The sequence below is a fragment of the Podarcis cretensis genome (genome assembly GCF_951804945.1).
Source record: "Podarcis cretensis genome assembly, chromosome: 4".
NCBI lineage: Eukaryota > Metazoa > Chordata > Lepidosauria > Squamata > Lacertidae > Podarcis > Podarcis cretensis.
Genome location: NC_137173.1, coordinates 46,067,099 through 46,080,243, shown reverse-complemented (window position 1 = coordinate 46,080,243; position 13,145 = coordinate 46,067,099). Strand labels below are relative to the sequence as shown.

The following is a 13,145-nucleotide window of genomic DNA, read 5'->3' as shown; positions in this document are numbered from 1 at the left end:
GAAGGGCAATTTTATTCAGATAAACATTTACTAACCAGTGAGTATGCAGGATGTTATCTTTTTGCTGTAAAAGCTTTGCTGACTATTATTTTTCCTGTTTTCCTGACTGGCCTATGCTAAATGGATAAAATCTGTTACAGTAACTGAACTAAAATGTTGAGAGATTAATATCATAATTTAAGCTTGCCTTATAATTAGTTAGTTCTAGTTTCTCCTTATCTATTTTAAACCAATTCAAATCCAGAAATCATATCCATAGATAATGTTAAAATCCTAACAGAATAAAGATACCAGGTATAAGATATCAGATATAAAGGTCTCCAAACCTATCATCACTGAATACTGCAGTCTTAATAAAAATTGAACCAAGCACCACCTATTAATTTTTTTAACATTCTCCTGATGTAGTTGCCAACCAGCTATTACTGCAGCATCTAATGTGTTGACAAACCTTTGTGGCAACATTGTTTATAATATAGAAGCAACATCCTAATATATTCCTAGGATTGATGACAACAGTAGATGTGTGACCATAAGGGAAGCAACAGGAGTGTTTCCATTTGTCTCTAAGAGAATATGGATTACATACAGTAGCATACCAATATACACAAGAACAAAATGCCCATTACCTACACAAAATGTCCACTACCTACATCAAAATATAATACGTCCCCTGTTGCTGGGGGAGGTTGAAAGGTCTCCCAAACTTTTCCTTATCCAGTTGAGTCTGTGAACCCCAGAAGGAGAGGGCCCACCTATAGCCCAAGACAGACAATTGTGTGGGTTGTGTTCTCACCTATCATGCTAACTGAAAGCAAGGTTGCTCTATTATCTCCCAAATACCAAGGGAGTTTTAACATGTTTTGTTTTCTCAAGATTCCTTGAAACACAAACTCATTTGGTGTGGATTCTTTTGTTTGCCTTCACTCTTTTCTAAGCACAACCAGTTAAATCTTGGTTTTTAAGCAACACCAAGGAAGGCCTCAAACAATTTTGGGAGTAAACAAACTGAAAAATCCTGACGTCATAGGGAAGGTATAACATTTGAAGCCATAGTAATTTGCATTTAAGTTGTACTTGGCTTTTCTATTTATTGCAGTTTAAATTATACATATAAGTTTTCTTTATGAACCATTCAAGCTTTAAACCACAACACAGAAAAATCTTTTTTTTTGATGTGATCCCAAAAGGATTGCCAGAATCTTTGGCTAGATTTGCTTCATTGTGTTTTGAGAGTCAATATATGCCAACTCAGGTTAGTAATACAACCCACATGATATATAAACATGCAAGATCATCCATGTGCTCCTTTCTATTCATATAGAGATATCGGTATAATGAAATAAAAACAGGACAATATAATACTTAGGCTGTATGATTCTTTCAATTCAAACCTTGTAAGTACCGGTAGTTCATTACCTTCCTAACTCCTACTAGCTCTACTGACACATGAAAGATGCTGTAGCAAAAACAGCAGAGTATATTGTGGCAACTTAAAGATGATATTCTCAGCTGGCAGATTAGATGACATTGAACAAAGCAGTTCTGTTAGCATAAAGACTTTCACCTGTGCAATAGAATGTTCTCTCCCCATGCCCTCTCCCCCTAAATATTTTTCTGAGGGTTCTCCCAACCCTTTCTGTGCTGAGGGACATCAGATGAGCAGCACAGCTTCACCAAGCTGTCCACTATTGCCATAGACATAATCAACACAACCCCCATTTGCATCCAAAATGCGCGCGCGTGCACACGAACACACACACACACACACACACACACCATATTCTATATTCTATAGTCATATCCCACAATACAACTACATTCTGTTCAACTTGTTAGACAGGAACTCATATAGGAATAATTTACATTGATATTCTTAAAGCTGCAGCCATTCAACACACTGAAGACAGACCAGTACACAGACAGACCCTGAAGAGAAAGCAGCAGCAAACTGCTTGTTGTCATCTACATCTCCAAACTAAAATTGACTACCATCTTAGCCAATGGTGTTTCTCTCTAACAAGCCTCAGGGACTAGCCTGTTGGCATTTACACACAAACTAAACTAAACTGGATTATCCAGAACCATGACAGAGACACAGAAAGATGGACTAGCTCTGCAGAAAATGCCAGTGCCAACTCTGTGTCTCCATACTTGTTTATAACACCCTAGTGAATAATATCAGATTTATCATCTGGAGATCATCCTCAAAGGTAATATACGACATCACATCCCAGAAATGCCCTTCCTTTTTAACAGTCTTTCTGGACACAAATTTGATATAGAAACTGCAGTATTCAGAAACTGGTGGGACAACACTTCAATCTCTCAGAGCATTTCTGTTGCTGGCATGAAGGCCACTATCTATCTATCTATCTATCTATCTATCTATCTATCTATCATCTATCTATCTATCTATCTATCATCTATCTATCTATCTATCTATCTATCTATCTATCTATCTATCTATCTATCATCTATCTGTCTATATCTATCTATCTATCTATCTATCATCTATCTATCTATCTATCATCTATCTGTCTATATCTATCTATCTATCTATCTATCTATCTATCTATCTATCTATCTATCATCTATCTATCATCTATCTATCTATCTCTATTTAACAATTGAGTTCTTACTAATACAGAACCGGTATTATATGCACCTGCAGTACTGCCAGTTCAACATGTGAGGTAAGGCGATCTCATAGGTAAACTGGTCCCAGTATGTTAAGAGCTTTGTAAACTAATAGTATCATTTTGAACTTGGCCTGGTAGCAGAATGGCAATCAGTGCAGATATCTGAGCACAGAGTTTTAACAAATTTCAAAGGGAGGCTCCAGCATGAAGTACAATTTATTAGCAAACTGGATTTTTCTCCATTCGGTCTACTGAACTTTGGTTTTCATTCCTACTGCAGATATAAAATTAGCATACCATCTCTAGAACTATATTGTCCTAGAATTCATCAGTGCTCTGGACTATGTGGTTCGAAGAGACACATCATTCTTAATAATTTATTTTTATTTTAGCCGTTTATTTTCTATAGTTTGTTACTGTTCCTTGTTATTCAAGGATTATTCTTAATTCACCTTTTAGGTAATATATGTGTCTCTCTCTGTGTGTGTCTGTGTGTTTTCTACAGTTTGGTACTGTTCCTTGTTATTCAAGGATTATTCTTAATTCACTTTTTAGGTAGTGTGTGTGTGTGTGTGTAAAATTGAAAAACCCAAAGAAGCCATTTAGTGCCAGCAATAATAAAACATAAGAGCATTCAGATTTTGTAGTCTCTCTCACACACATGTACATTCACACTGACAATTCACATTCTGTGGTACAAATGTTTTGTATAAAACAAATCCTACCTGGAATAAGCTGACCCAGTAACTGATGGACCCGAGACAGGCTGAGTACAGCTACCACGACAGTAAAAGAATAACGTTTCCATTTCATGTTGCTTCTGTTCTTGCATTACACCAGCCCAACAACACTTTTAGAAATGTTATCTGTAACAAGGAAAATAAGACAACTGTTTATATTGTCATACAATTCAGAAGATATTAAACAAAATCTGTGCTTAATTAATCTCTAGAAGAGCCACACATACAAACACAGCAAAATCTTGTGCTATCAGACTAAGTCGACTCCTGGCTATGGTCTCTCATTTAAGAAATGTTGTGTTTGTTTGTTTGTTTGTTAGATTCCATTTGCAAATCACTTTCATTATGTGAATCGCTTTCCTTAAACAATCTCTAAGCAATTTTACAGTAAAAACATCAACAATTAAAATAATTCCATATTTGAAAACAAAAGAAAAACAATTCCATATATAAAATAATTCTATACAGTGGTACCCCTGGTTGTGAACGGGTTCCGTTCTGGAGGCCCGTTCACAACATGTAAAGAATGCAACTCGCGTCTGCGCATGCGCAGGTCACGATCCGCCGCTTCTGCGCATGCACATGATGTCATTTTGCATGTCTGCGCATGCGTGAGTGGCGAAACCCAGAAGTAACCCTTCCGGTACTTCCGGGTCGCCACGGGACTCAACCTGAAAAAACGTATCATGAAGCAAACATAACATGAGGTATGGCTGTACATACAATTAAAAACATTTCCATATCTAAAAACAATTCTATATATAGAATAAAAGGTTGAGAATGGTAATTCAGTTATGAAGACTATTAAGAAGACACTCAAGGCAATGGGTGTCTTGGTATATAATTGGTATATAATTTTAGGTATGTAAAATATATGAAAATAATGCAACAGTAATCAGTGCTACATCTCTTTCCCTCTCTTTCAGGTTTTCAGCTTCTGTGATATTTATTTAGGTGCTGCTGCCATGGCAACCTACATTGAAATACATCCAACTTCTTGCCCTTCTCCTCTTGTCTGCTTCTTTGCACCTTTTAACCCAAACTGACTAGCACTGTTCTGACGCAGACCTCATGGAGACATTCACATAAATGAACTATAAAATACAGTAATTAAAACACAACAAAATCTGAATCCTACAATATTTGTGCCAAAGCTTTGGGGGTTTGCATTTATTTCAAACCTTATACCGGTATTCAAAAAATGATACATACATAGATATATTTATTTCAGGTATTTATATAATGTTTACTATTCAAAACTTCTAAGCAGTGAACTTCACCACTTAGAAACTTCAGTCCACTCAAGTTTAGGAAAATAAACTGAGTTCTGTCCTCTAACCCCTTTGGCTCATTGCAAGAATTATAGCTAGGATAATTTATCACCAATCAGTTCAAGTTCCTAGAATTGAATTATTTCCCTATTTATTTTAACAAAAATCTCATCAACCTTCAACAATATGTAGTTGTAATATTGTCACGAAATCACATATTAGATATGCAACCATTTACCAGTTACAGTATTTTTAGTCCCCTTCATGAGCACTTACTTCTACAGAGGCGGCCAGAAATGTGCTGGATATTTGAAGTTCTGGAGATCTCAAATTACTATTGTGCTTCGAGGCCCCCAAGCCCATCCCTAAGTAAATAACTTCACCCTGACACGTAATTTAGGTTTAAGTTTTTGGGCAAAATTTAGGCCACAACTTTATTGATTACAGCAAAGTGAGTGGTATTGGCTTAGGCATTGGCAACTGACTGTAACTGACTCCTGCCTCTCTGGGTAAACACCAAACGAGGGAGCAACATCGATGAAAACCAACCAAAGCTCACCCCGGGGTTCCTGTGGTCCTGGCTTGGCCCTAGCCCCTCAAGTGGGCTTCAGACGAGATCCAGGACCTCTAGACTCCTTTACGGGAATACTCTTATTCATGGAGGGGCAGGTGATGACGCACCTCCCCTCCCACACACCTCACTAAGCCAATACCTAACTGCCAAACCTTACAAAGTTGTGATGATTGCTAAGGGGGTAGGTGCAAACCAAGTGGCCAGGGCCATTTTGCCAAATGGAAAAATTCCTACCTGGCCCCTGTTCCTAAACAGGCAACCAACCAATATCCAAAGCAAGGCCAAAGCAGCAACACCAACAAATAGGGACGGGAGGGTGGGTGTTCGGCAGTGCGAAGCAAGTGCCTCAGCCACGTCACGCTGCCACTTTTATAGGCCCCCCCAATCATGCCACCTGCATCAGATTGGCTCAAACAGCCTGACATGATTGTGGGGCCATACAGACAAGGCCTGGGTCACACACCCCGCCTACAACCCGTGCCCAACCAGGACCCTCATTAAGGAGGATCCCATTTGTTTCAGATTGTATAATGGCCTCTGTGGCATATAGCTTAGAAACAACAACAGAGCACTAACCCAGAAGTTCTCTCAGTATTACTCTAACCTTCTAATAGTAAAAAAAAATTGTCCCAGTGCAAATTCTTATAGGGTATGTGCTTCTGTTGAAAGCAGGGATGAGGTGGGAGATCAGGGGTCTAAAATATGCATGGAGCCTACATGACATCAAGAGGCTCCTCACTTTGGAAGTTTGCCTTCCAATTTGTGGAGTGTGGCAGGAACGGTGACTGAGGAGAGCTAAAATCTAAAGGAGAGCTATTCTCTCTCCATTTTAGCTTCTCAAATGCCTTAGCTGCTGCATTCTGCACCAGCTGAATTTGTTGAGGAGTCTTCAAAGCATATATGGCATGTTACTGTTCTGAAATGCATCAGAAAGCAACCCAAATGTACACTGGTCTGATTCCTTCAAGGGATTATTCCTCTTGCAGCAGAGCCATATATAATGACTGATCATTGTACACAATATTAAGTCTATATACAGTGGTGCCTCGCAAGACAAAATTAATCCGTTCCGTGAGTCTCTTCGTCTTGCGGTTTTTTCATCTTGCGAAGCATGGCTATTAGTGGCTTAGTGGATTAGCGCTATTAGCGGTTTAGCGGCTTAGTGGCTATTAGCGGCTTAGCGGCTATTAGCGGCTTAGAAAAAGGGGAAAAAGGGAAAAAAACTCGCAAGAACTCGCAAGACGTTTCGTCTTGCGAAGCAAGCACATAGGGAAATTTGTCTTGCGAAGCACCTCAAAAGACAGAAAACTCTTTCGTCTAGCAAGTTTTTCGTCTTGCGAGGCATTCATCTTGCGGGGCACCACTGTACTAGCTAGGCAGACAAATGAACACTAATCCTTTTGTTGGCAGAAGGGAGAAATAACTATTTGACTTGTGTTGATACTATAACAATCAATATTGATAATATAGCATAATAAACTTTGCTGTTTCCAGAGGGATAGTCACGTTAATCTGTTTGCAGCAAGAACAACAAAGAGTCTTGTGACATCTTAATGGCTGATGCTGCATAGACATGTCAGTTCATTCCATTTCCCTGACATTTCCCTGATAATTTTCACGTTATATTTGAGCTTTCGCATGATGTAAAAGTTTAGTGCTCGTTTCCATGTTATTTGGTTGCACAAAGAAAAAGTTTGCAAGCCTGGAACCCTGGTCTTGGACACCAATGGCAAGGCCCTACAGGGTGTGGAAGATGCTATGCAACTGACTTTCCTTTAGTAAGGCTGCTTAAGGATCCTCAATACCCCCACCCCAGGATCCCATCTGCAAGTAGATTTCCAAAAGGCTTAGGAGCCTTCTTCTCCCCTCTCCCATCACCCTCTCCCCTCAACAGCTGTTTAGCAGAGGAAATGATTCTATTTTCTAATGTTTGTTTCACACTAGTATGAATGAAATTTAATGCAACATGGTGCTGCAATGTGAAAGGAATTTAAACAAACAGGACAGAACTACCATTGTAGTCAGTAAAACTAATTAAATACTGAACGCAGCCTGACAAATTTATTATGACATAACCTCATCAGATATCCATGAGTTAGTCTTAAAGGTACCATAAGAAAACTTTACCATAGTTTCTATGCTGTATGAAAATATAATAAAAACAAATGCACTTAAAATTCCCTGGGGTTGTACTGGTTTGGTGGCCTTCCCCGCTGCCCCCATTAATCTTGAATATATAAACAAGAGTGGACTTTTGAACCTTTGAGAGAAAACTGGTGTCTTCCTGATATTTATTTGCTCTCTTCACAAATTCCAAAATGCATCCTTGACAAAAAGATGGGTTCTGAACACTTATGTTAGCTGTTTTCTTCCATCTAGGCAATACAATGAGGATAGTAATCAATAGTACAAGTCCAGTTACTTAGCAACAGTGGTTGCTTGACTATCCTATCTTCTAACAATCATGACTGCAAGGGGAGAATTTTCACCCATTTGCTGTACATCAGATTACAATGAATAAAAAACAGTATAACAAGAACTTTCAGAATCCACATGCTTAAACTATATTTTATTCCTCAAAAGTTTCTTCTGAAGTATTAAAGAGATTTAAGCTGGAGGCGCTATCCATGGGGCATATAAAAGAAACACAAGTTCCTCTCCTGTGGCTGCAATCATTAAGAAATCAATGCCAAATTAAAAGTGCACAAACCCCGAGGGGAAGAGAAGCACTGCAGTTAATACAGGGGAAAGATTTAATCAATTTTTGGTGTTTCCTGCTTCCCTTAACTTGGATGTTATCTGCCTAAGAAACAACTATATAAGCAATGAAACCAAAGCAAGCAAAAATTATATTGCTGCACACTTTTTGTTTTAATATCTTTCTTTTTATACTGTATTATACTATGTCAGGATCCACTGGGCAAGGGTGGGGATCCTTGAAGCTGCACTCTGTTTCTTCAATGTAATGAGTCACCTGGTACTGCAGGTCAGAAGAATGTCTGAATACTGTGCTCTTATGATTCAGAATGACTTTGTGTAATGAAAGAGCCAATTGGCTTCCCCTTACCCAACAGAGTATCAGAGGTCAGAAAAGACAGGCAGATTTATGACAAATTTTGGGAGAAATTTTACTTTCTTTTTCCTGTTCTGCGGTATGAGAAAACTTAAACTTATATGGTTTGAAATGTTAATTTACCATGCAAACAGCCCAACACCATGGCACACTATAATGTCAGTGCTAATTGCCTAAGACGGGCCTTGGTTTAATGACAACGGTGTATTTATTTTCAAAATAAACTGCTGGGATAATAGAAACTCCAGGTTTGAATAGGGCAACTCTGCTGGAAGCCAGGGTGGGGGTTATGAACTAAAATAAATATGTTCGCTATGATTTGTTCAGCCCCGCTGCAAGCCCTCCTTCACTTATTTTAGTACATCTCTTTTCACCCTGAGAGTAGTTGCAGCCAATCAGTCACAGTTCTCCATGGCTCCTTCCTTCCATCCACCACTGCTACCCTCACCACTGGCTAGGTAAGAAAACAAAGGGATTTATCTAGTGCTGCAGCACGACTCACATGACATGCATGCACAATTAAACTTCTTCCTTCTCCTTTCACCTCCACTACAGCCCCCGTGCACCCTTAAAATAAGCTCTGAAGGAGGATTCTCCAGAGCAGTTGAGGAGCAGGCATGTGAGGGAAAGAGAGGAAGTCCCATCACATGAGTAGAACCCTGCTTATCCAGTGTCAGACACAACACAAAGTGTCCCTGTAGTCAAGTTATTGACACTGAAACTGGCACCTTCCCAGCTTCAAGGCATTTTATTAACCCCCAGAAGAGAAAAAGGCTGTAGTAGATTTTACTGGTGTGCTCAGTTGATAGTTCTTATGGCAGGCTTGCAGCACTGTGATCCTTATGTCAGTCTTTACTCTCATATACACTTGGTAAGTCACCAAATGAACTATATCTTAACAAGGACTTAAGAAGGACTCAAAAGGGCAAAAATGACAGGCAATCTTTAACACACAACATGCAATGTTCATGAATGCTAGTGTCTGATGGAACTCCGGTTTTCTTGATTTTCAATCATTTTATTTCAGCAAGTTGATGAAAATTGGTGGTCCACATGACAGCTGGTAATTCGTCCTTGAAGTGATACTACTGTTGGACATACTCTTCCTTTACAGTACTGCTGATCAAGCCATAGATCACTGAAATGAACAGTTGTACTACACTTCTTTAACTATAATCCTTTAAGCTTGTCTGGGATAAACTAGATTTATTCTAAAAAGCAGCAAGAAGTAAGTGTTCCCATGATTTGTATTTGTTCAGGGATATGAAGCACTGTTTGCACACTTTGCTAAATAGATACAAAAGAAAATTCAGCAGTTCTTTGAGCTGCATTGTAAAACTCCACAGAAATCAATGTCATTATAGCTTTTAATACTAGGAGAGGATGTGGCCCATAGTTATTTTGAGACAGTTCTATGGAGAAGAAGCATTCTAATCCCTATTGGGCTATACTTTCAATTTTTGCTTTTATTGGACAAGAAACAGTCTCACTACCACTGGGACCCAAGTTTATACCTATTTATGTTTCATTTTATTTGCCTTTGGGACATCATTAAAGACAGAAAGTAGGTAACACATTTTATTTAGATTAATCCCTACTGTTACAGAAGAATGGAAGTACATAGACCTGTGTTACCAGAGAACACATGCCAAAACAAGGAAGGTTTCAAGCAGACTTAAATGTAATTCCAAATCTGACTGCAGGCCACTGATGGAAAGTTACAATAGAATACAGGGTTTAACCAAAAGTTGCTCTTTTATTATCTGTAGCCTTTCTATTTTGACATTATTACTATTACATTTTACTTTCTGGTCCTTCTACTTCTAACTTTCATTGATTCTTAGTTCTACTGCTAGCATGAACTTCTGCATCCTTCTGTGACTGTGTTATACTTTCTTAGTTTAATGCCATTTTATTCACAGGCTTGTTTACCATCATCATATCTACTATAAATTATTGCTTCTAAAGTTGTAAGTATATGCTTTGTTCAGAAAAAAGCAAATGTTGGCAGATTTTCTCCAAAGCTTATATTTGTTTGAAGGGGAAATACAACTTCAGTTAATTTTGTCCTGAGGGAAGATTTTGGATTTTCAAAAAATTTGAAGTATACTTCTCCAAATTTGTGTACCGTAGTTTATTTGCTTAACAAAAAAATTAATAGTATTTAGTATGAACTTGAAAGATAGTCTAACAGTCACTAGTATTTTACATTAAAATCTTCAGTGTTAAAACAAAGACCACTGAAATATACTCAGAGTCGCAAAGTGATTTCATGCTCTTTATTCAGCTCATAGTGGTGAGGAGGAATGAATGAAAGTCCCTTCAAAGTATCTGCTTTATATACATTATTTACACAATGGGCTGCACATGATTGGCTAATTCTGGAATTCTACTGTAAGCCAATCAGGTTGTGGATTCACTTATATCTGGAGCATGATTGGGTGGTTCCTGCCAACCAATCATACTGCTGCATTGTTCTAGGACCAATCAGACTGCTGCAATTTGGATCCTATTGTTCTAGGACCAATCAGACTGCTGCAGTTTGGATCCTATTCAACTCAGTACATAACAACCATGTTTTTCAGAGGAAGAAAAAAATTCAAGTACATCTTTCTAAAGCCCCATGGATATGGAAACTCCTCCCCCCCATATATTTATTTACTATAACAATATAACCATGAAGAAATCACAGCAGTGAAAACACACACACACACACATTGACTCCACGTTTAGAAGACCTAAAACTGCAAACATTTTAAAAAGCCATTTATTTAGCTTAAAATGTTCACAATGCCTCTCAATCTTCTCAGTAGGACCAAAAGGGGGGGGGGATTCAATTTTCAAAGATAATTGTGTCAGACAACTGCTTTATCCCTTTTCAGATAAGTAGCTAATTACCACCCAAGCGATTTCAGAGCCACACAGCTGGACATAACAGGAGACTTCTGGAAATTAAAATGTATCCCAGAGCATACCCAGTCATAGCACCCTCTTCCCCAGGAGCCAGGTGATCAAGGGTGAATAAAAGGACATAACAATGATGTTGGGATTAAAGTTGGCCACAACTTTATTTAATTCAATTGCAGGTAACCTTGGCATAGGTACTGGGCGTGTATCCCTCTCAGCCCCCTGCTGGGGGTCTGAGGCACGACAGGGTCAGTTAGGGGGAAAATGGGACCATTGCAAAATGCGGGTTTACAGAGATGCCCCCCCAAAGTCACCGAGGGAAGCTCTATGGCCCTCCAACCACACACTTCTGGCTTTATGTACAGAGACTTCCCTCAAGACCCCTCTAGCAGGATACTCTAATATTGCCACTGCTAGGAGGGGGTGAGTCACCACTTCACCCCTTCCTCAAATGTTAAACTATAGGATAACACCCAAGAACTAAACTGTCACCAGACAGTGAGTGCAAATTTAAACCAGGGCCTGGCGGGAAGCCAGCGAGCATTGGGGGCCAAGGGAAGGGGACAATAGCCAAAACTAACATGGTGTGGCTCCGTGGGGAGGAGCCGCCACACTGGTTTACAAGTGCCGCTCACCCTTGGACTGGGTAAGTGGCCACTGATAGACAGGGAACTATTTCACTTAACTGACAAGAAGCGTGGGACACACCTGGAGAAAACAAAACCAGAAAATGACTGTGAAATTCCTCCACACAAAAGAAACCCAATTTCATGCTCCCTATCCTCCCAGTTGAATTTGGGGCAGCCTTCACATGGTCATGTCTTCTTTGAAAAAGAGAACTCTGATGTTGCTCAAAACCTTTTTACTTAAGAGATCAAAGTTTAATACAGCAGTGCAAGAATAGACACAGAGCAGGCAGAACAAGACTGAGATCTCAGCCCAGCTCTTATGTGCATGTTTTAAGTCAGCTATCCCCAACATGATGCTCTCCAGATGTGTTGAACTGCAATTCCCATCATCCTTAATGCCTGGCCATGCTGGCTAAGGCTGATGGGAGTTGGGTCCAAAAGATCTGGAGGGAACCATGTTGGGGAAGGTTTTTAGTAGTAATGGGAGCTTAAAGTAGTAGTAATGAGTGCAGTGGATGCCTCTGCCGTCATTGTTACAGAAAAATGTCTATTTTCCCACAGGTGTGTTGCATTGCACTCTTAAAAAATATGTAACTGAAATTGATGCAAACAGTGTTGGCTCCCATTCTTTTTTTTTATAGCCTCCTGTGTAAATGAAACACTATACTAAAGAAGGGGAATCATATTTGTACCAATGCAACTCTTGTACAAATCTAAAAATTCCAGAGGTTTTATTGCCTGGGAGGGGCCTGACTGACTCCAGCTACAAAAGCAGAGGCGGCTGAACAAACTCTTGAATAGCAGTATTGTTTTCAGGGTTTTGTTGCTGTTATCTATATTCATTTTTTGTTTTTTTATTTCTAGCTCTTGCAATGATTTATGTGGAAATTGTTCAGTTATATAAATCTTTTAATGTTGTAAACCACCATGAGCATGGTTTTCACTATGCAAAGGCAGCATACAAATTGATGATGATGATGATGAAGAAGAAGATGATAGGTGGAAGTAATAATAGCAAGGAAAGATTTTCTGGATTTTGAAGAAACAGCACGCTGTACTAAGGATGTAAAGTTTTAAAAAGTCTACATGTCATGCGTCATCTCTTTTTAATATTACACACTTTTTAGCTACAGATAGGTAGCCGTGTTGGTCTGCCATAGTCAAAACAAAAAATTCCTTCCAGTAGCACCTTAAAGACCAACTAAGTTAGTTCTAGGTATGAGCTTTCGTGTGCATGCACACTTCTTCAGATACACTGTGTATCTGAAGAAGTGTGCATGCACACAAAAGCTCATACCTAGAACTAACT

The 13,145-nt window shown here is 39.0% G+C and overlaps 1 protein-coding gene across 2 annotated transcripts in view; it reads right to left on the bottom strand.

Moving 5' to 3' along the window:
• Nucleotides 1–13,145, bottom strand: part of ROBO1 (roundabout guidance receptor 1) — a 581,397-nt gene that overhangs the window by 515,225 nt on the left and 53,027 nt on the right. For both annotated transcript variants that reach the window (XM_079974735.1, XM_079974736.1), the window contains exon 2: nucleotides 3,368–3,508. In XM_079974735.1, coding sequence (XP_079830861.1) covers nucleotides 3,368–3,455 — 88 coding nt within the window. In that variant the 5' untranslated portion in view covers nucleotides 3,456–3,508. The remainder of the gene's footprint in view (nucleotides 1–3,367; nucleotides 3,509–13,145) is intronic.